The 6802-nt window shown below is 35.6% G+C and overlaps 1 protein-coding gene across 1 annotated transcript in view; it reads left to right on the forward strand.

Annotated features, from left to right (window-relative positions):
* Nucleotides 1-3139, forward strand: part of LOC129224974 (protein dead ringer homolog) — a 163526-nt gene extending 160387 nt beyond the window's left edge. The window contains exons 6-7 of the mRNA XM_054859522.1: nucleotides 1449-1715; nucleotides 2808-3139. Coding sequence (XP_054715497.1) covers nucleotides 1449-1715; nucleotides 2808-2914 — 374 coding nt within the window. The 3' untranslated portion in view covers nucleotides 2915-3139. The remainder of the gene's footprint in view (nucleotides 1-1448; nucleotides 1716-2807) is intronic.
* Nucleotides 3140-6802: the final 3663 nt, after the last annotated feature.

Below are 6802 nucleotides of genomic sequence, written 5' to 3' on the forward strand. Positions count from 1 at the left end.
GGCCAACAAAATAGTTCTGTTAATTGATGACTAATCTTCGGTGAAAGTTGGGCCCCGGTAAAAGAAGTAATTGAAACTGCGTTTCATTAAATGGAGAAGGCGGGTTTGGTTTTATACTTTTTTCTCTCTCTCACTCTTTCTCGTCTGCCCCCTCCCCACTTTCTACGATTATTCGGCCAATCTGAACGCCGTTAATTCTATTTCTTCTATTCCCTCCCCTGAAAAATGTTCTTTTCTGCATTTCGTTCACGTTTATATACATCGCCATTTTAATTACTTTAGAGATATGAGATAATTATGTGCTACTCAGTGCTGTGTATTATTTTTGTATTTCACCATTGGTTATTATTCTTTTTATCTTTTGGAATCGTATGTCAGAAGCTTCGCTGATATCCCGCTGCTCTACAAAACGTTCTATTATAAGCCTCGAACATTATTGTTTAAATTTCGCTGATGGAAAACATGATTTACATGCAAATTTATTGCTTGATAGACCCACCACTTGGCCAAGATTTTTTTTTCTTTGGAAAACTTTACCTGTGTAGTTTTCACGATTTTAGATACATGAAGCATAAAGTTTTATGGTTTTCATGTCAATCTTGTGTTCAAAATAAAGAGAAAAATAGGGGGAAGAAGGTTCAGTTTTCTTTTTTTAATCACAAAAAATTAACTACTTTTAATGAATTATTTCTGCTGATTGCAGGCAGAAAAAATTAATTTCTCCAAACCAATATTGCTCTTGGAAATTAAATTTTTTCTCCCTGCAAACAGCCAAGATTGCTCAGGAAACTTTGGTTTGTCAAGGTTTCTTGAGCAAGGTTTGGTTGAACCAAATCAACATTTGGTTACCGAGATTTCTCAAGAAAGTTTGCTTCATCAAGGTTACTTGAGCCAAGGTTTGTCTGAGCCAACTCAACTTTTTGTTGACAAAAATGAATGACTATTTAGTTCTCTTTGGAGAAACAGTTCAGTTATAGTTACAAATTTCTTCCCTGTTGACATTTAATTCTTCCTGCCTTTATTGTGCTAGCTAGGTCAAGTACAGTTGATGCTCGATTTTTCGAACCACTAACTCACGAACGCCCAAAATTTTTTGAGAACAGATTGCCACTCCCAACCCTCCATGTCTTTTATTGAAACAATTCCAATTCAAATTTATGATCCCATTACGTCGTCCCAAGCAGGGGCGTGCACATAAATTTTGGGGCCCGTCACAAGTGACTTTTCCGGACTCCTCTCCATATTGTTTACCCTTATGTTTTACGTCTAGTTTTAAAAATATTGGGCCCTCTTCAGGCTCGGGCCAACAAGTGTCCCTTCTCCCCCCCCCCCCCCCCCGTTCACGCACACTCCTGGTCCCAAGTGCCAAACAGTTCAGAAAACTGAACGCCAGCTGTATTTCGTGACAGTACCCGACATCACTACAACCTCTGAATTTTGTGTTGCAGGTGAAGATGACAATTGCAATAGTGTCCCGTCCACCCCCAACCCTCTGGCGATGCCCCAGGAGCAGGCCCTCAACCTGGAAGTGTCGCGGAACAACAACAGCAGCACCACCAACAATGGCGGCGCGGACCACAAACCTCCGATGGGTCTTCTGAGGGATCCGGACAGCCACCACCACAACTCGAGTAGCAAGCGCCCCAAGATCGAAGAGGACAGGTTGTCTCGGTCGGGGATGCCCAGCACGCACATCAAGATCACCAGCAACAGAGGTTAGTCATTTCCTTAGAACAGACAGATCCAAATTAGTGCATAGACGTAGTTCAGAAAAATTAACTAGTGTTTCTTTTTCTGCCTGAGTTTTTTTGCTAAGGATAGGTCGAAATTTTGAAATTAGGATATGAAACTTAGGCGCCATCGGCACCAGATTTTTTAAAAAAGTGTTCAGCTAAGCAGGACCTAAGAACTAAATAAACCAACTGGGGTGAAGCATATGGGGCACCAAAGGGCGAAAATTGTTCTAGCCAATGGCTAAAATTTCAAGGTTTGACTACAAGGGGGCCCCGAAAACCTTTTTGGCTTAACGACCACCTCTATCTTTGTTTGGCCTTGCTGCTTAGGCATTTAAATGTAATTCAAGTAGATTAAGAAAAGTTTTCTGCATAATTTAGACTCGAATCAGCGTATTACATGAAGTAGGTAAAAATGGACGACTAGGACTTAAAATTTTATTTATATGCTCTTTTATTAATCCGGATACTACTGGTCGATGCGATTTGTAAATAGTAAAAGCAAATTAATTTAAAATACTTTTGCCTCATACGAAAAATCTCCCGCCAGTGGCGAGTAACCCATGTCATTCCATCACACCTGGTAATAACTGTTCGGTAAACTTGTGATAAGTGTCTCACATCACCTATGCTGACTTACTTCTGGTTTAGTTTTCAAGCATGCACGTGTGAAAAATGGAGCTTGGCTTAATTTAATGACACTTTTTGACTCGTAGATAGAGATTCGAAAGTCTAACTAGTCTAGATAGAGAGAATTCAGCATGAAAGTAATAAAAAAAAAAAAAAAAAAACATCTGCGTCTGGCGATGGATCCTTTTTATTTGAATGCTGTCAAGTTGCATTGAAAAGATGTTTTCGCAATCCGAATTTTCATATTAATCGCCAAATTTCATTCAACCGAGCGCGAGGAGAAATGTATTATCAACGAAAAAAACAAATAAATAAGTGTAAAAGGATCGGACACTACCTCCTGGCAAGTGAGAATAATAAGCAGTTCGTGATTTGCTCAATAACTCTCTGTTGTATCTGCAATTTTGAATTAATCATTTGATTATCTTTCCCATGCAGGTCCAGACGGCAGAACGCAGTCTGACGGTTCCCTGATGGTCAGCATGGAAGTGAACGGCATCCTGTACCAAGGAGTCCTGCTCGCGGCTCCGAACCACAGAAACCGCCTCTAACAGACGACACGTCTGCTCCTGCCTTTTGTGCCTTTGAATACTTAATTGGAGACAAAGACTTTATTGACTATGTGGACTCGCGCGCATTTTTTCTCGTGGACCTAGCACATCTAGGACATTGAAGCAGCTCCTCTGCCAAACTTTATTCTCATCTCTTAATGTCTAGGAAGAAACGAGAGGACCTTCTATTGATTCGATTTGAGGTTTCTTCGTAAAAAGGAATGATTTTTGAAAGAATGACCATGCCTTTTCATCTTTCCCAAACGGCGACTGACCTTTGGACTCAGCCGAAATGATGCCGCAGCGGAAAAAGTCTGAAATTCAACTTCTGTCATATTCGTACTACTACACAAGATCTACTAGTAATATTATTACCGTACAATTTATGTATTAATATCAAATTCATTTGTAGTAGTATTACAATGATTTCATCACGTTAAAAGCTGTGTTTAAATTTAAATTTCATTATTCCTGACATGTTTGAATAGTTTAATATGAAACTCATATTTTTAGTACATAAAAACTAAATTGTGTTTTAGGCTATGAATGTAAATATCAGATACATTTACTAAGAAAGTTGTTTTTAATCACATCCTACAAACTTAAATGGCTTTTGAAAAAATATTAATTGCATCCAGAAATGTTGTTCAATGCCTTGAGCTACTTTTTGTGTTGAGTAAACTTAATGTATTCTCGTTTGTATTTTTAGAAATTCACAAATATTTTTATGACTATGTTTCAAAAAAATGTATGTTTCAGTTTTCGTGTATGACTTCATGGCTTCGGCTATTTATAAATTTGGGACATTAAAATATTTTCATTTTTACAGCTATATGTCAATTATGCATCCAAAAAATCAAAAATAAATCACGATCAGAACTCGTCTATCAACATAATTCAATCAGTCGGCGATTTTAATATAGGTTGAAAGTAACTTTTTATAAAAGTGCTTCTAACCTTATTACTATTGCTAAAAATTCATAATAGTTAGCATAATTGGCTTTTGTCTAAAGTCTCACTGGTGTAAAAATATTAATGACGTAGGAAACAAATAAACTACTTATTCATCACTTATAAAACAGTTTTTTGAAGACTTCTTTACAGTAAAATGAGAATGTTTTAACGCATCCGGTATCTCTTTTTCAACTGCATTGGAAAAAATTCAACTTAAGTATACAGCTGGGGCTTAAAAAGTCTGAAGGTCTTATTACACGGTAAACCATCTGCAACTTTTTCCTGCAACTCCATGTATTTCTACAGGAAAAAATTGCTCGATGTCGCCAACAATTGCATGCAATAATTGCACCTCGTTGCAGGTATTATCCAATCAGAGTTCTCTAGACCCTGTGAGTGGGCGGAGAAGTTGCAGGAAGTTGCCGCAACTAAAGTTGCACTGTGTAATAAGACCATAACATTTAATGTAAAAATGAAAATATTATCAATATTCTTCAATTTCCTTAGGCATTGGTTGCTGCTTGTTTTTAGGTTTTTAAATTGTTTTCGTTTCATCAGTTCCTTTTTACGTATTTATTTTGAGTTCTGTTTTTGTAAACTGCATATTGTTTGAATTGGACCTAGATGGGGAAGGGGGTGCGTGCTAAACTGCGCAGGAACTCAGGGAAATTTCAACTTATAAGAATTTTTTTCTGCGTAGTTCTATTTTATTTCCATTCGAATGCAACTTTTAGATTAAAATCTTAATTTGAAATATCTGCTAATGCTCTTTTATTCTAAATGCTAATTTTAATGATTCACTATTAAAATTATTGTTAATGTCAAAACTTCAAAATATATGTAGATGTAACGTCATCGTTTGTTTCAGTGCAAATTCTATGAATTTTAAATCACTAAAATAGTGATTGCTGTAGACAATTTATTTCTAAGAATAGAGTGCTGTTAAAGTAGAATCCCGTTCATCCGGCACCATCTGAACAGGAGGGATATCGGAAAATTGGAATCTTAGTATTTTCAGGGGACATTTTCAAGTCATTTTTTAAATACATAATCATTAAACTGTGAGTAAACTTACTAAAAAAAAAAAGTAATAATTGTTTTTGAGTGGATCTCTAGAAGTAGGGCATATGTTACACTTTATCTTCTTTAATATTTAGTCCTTCCTGTTCTAGAAGAAGGGCATATGTTACAAATTAAAAATACAATTTTTTATTTGTAACATATGCCCTTCTAGGAACCTATTCAATTTTTCCTTCACAAATAATGATACGAATATTTTTTACAATTTGCTTGGGGAATGGTGATTTATTTTGATTTTGTCATTTTTGTGTCGGATGATCGAGTGTCGGATAATCGGGGTTCTACTGTATATCTTGATTCAGAAAATAATAAATGTATTCTTTCTGCGAACGGAAACCTTAGATTTACTTAACTTCTCCTTAAAATATGGAAATGCATTAACATCTCAAGTGTGATATTGTATTAATCGATGTTTTGAATCTCCATCGAAAGCTAAGTTATTTGAAGTTTCTAATTTACATTTTAATGAATTGTGATATTTGTATATTTTCGTTATAACAATTTTTACATACTTAAATGATTATTAAACAAATGCATGTTAAATACTATATTTCAACACATTTCAACCCTTTACGCACTTCAATCCTGGTTTCGATTGTTGTTAATTGTACGTCAATCTGAAAGTTTATGATTTCAACTGGCAACTTTCTCTCTAATATAGCATTATTTTTAGACGACATTATTTGCTCGCGTGCAGTCCGGATTAACTATTTTGCTTGTCCATCTCTCTTTAATCACAACTGGTGCATAACGAGCGTGATTAACTGCCACAAAACAATCTTTTATATAGTTGTTCTTTTAATTAATCTAAGTATCTTTCATTGATGAGAAGCATTGTCTATGGAGTCTATCGGTATTGTCTTTAGATTTAGTTGCACGCAAGAGAGCTGTAGTCATTGCTTGTGGGTTTGTCGACTTTCGCAAATATAAACACAATAACTGCATTCTACGCCTATGTAGCGTGGTTATCATGTGGACCAAATTATAAGCTACAATTTCTGTTAGCAGGACTTGAATAATTAATCCTGTGAAATTTCATCAATGCTTAAATGCTCTAAAGCTCCTACATTCATTGCACAGATATAAAATTCTCTTGTGTATTCTTCGAAAATACTTTATTAAACCTGCACAAGTTTTCCACTCAACACCCTTGTACCTTAAAAACATTCAACAAATATATGCTCAAGTATTAAAATATCATTGCACGCTCCATAGACCTCGTAAAACACTTTTATACCACATAACTTTCTTGCATAGATTATACATTAACATCTGTAGACTCTACAAAGTGGTACTGAGCTCAATTTTTTGAACGGGCTCTATGAGAAACCCTGGGTATTAAGTAAGATAACATCACATATAGTAAGATAATACTACGATAAGGTCGTTGGCATTATAAATAGGCTCTAGAGGCATATTCTTGTCATTTAGTAAGCAATAGCTTCGACTGTCATAGGTATTAGTCATAGCCACTCCATACGCATTCTCTTTCGGGTAGAACAACTTTTTCTCTTTTAGGTGCGATAGCTCTTTGGACATTCTATAGTCTCTGTGTATGTTCCCATTTTTACTCATGAACTCCAAATATTATTTTTATAAAGTCACAATTTCCATCATTCTATACAGATGTTTTCTATAGATACTTGAGTACATATTCCTTATAGAAATTACAAAGAATCCGTAGAATTCCATAAGGGACTTTCTATCGAAATTTATTTTAAAAAGCAATGATTTGATCCTAAAGCCATGTACCTTGAGGCAACAATCTCGTTAATCCGGCATTGCATTCGAGAAAGCTTCCTTTAAAACGAGAGAAAAAGCCAGCTTGAATCTGAACAAAAAATCATCAGTTCG

This window comes from Uloborus diversus, chromosome 6 (genome assembly GCF_026930045.1).
Source record: "Uloborus diversus isolate 005 chromosome 6, Udiv.v.3.1, whole genome shotgun sequence".
Classification (NCBI taxonomy): Eukaryota; Metazoa; Arthropoda; class Arachnida; order Araneae; family Uloboridae; genus Uloborus; species Uloborus diversus.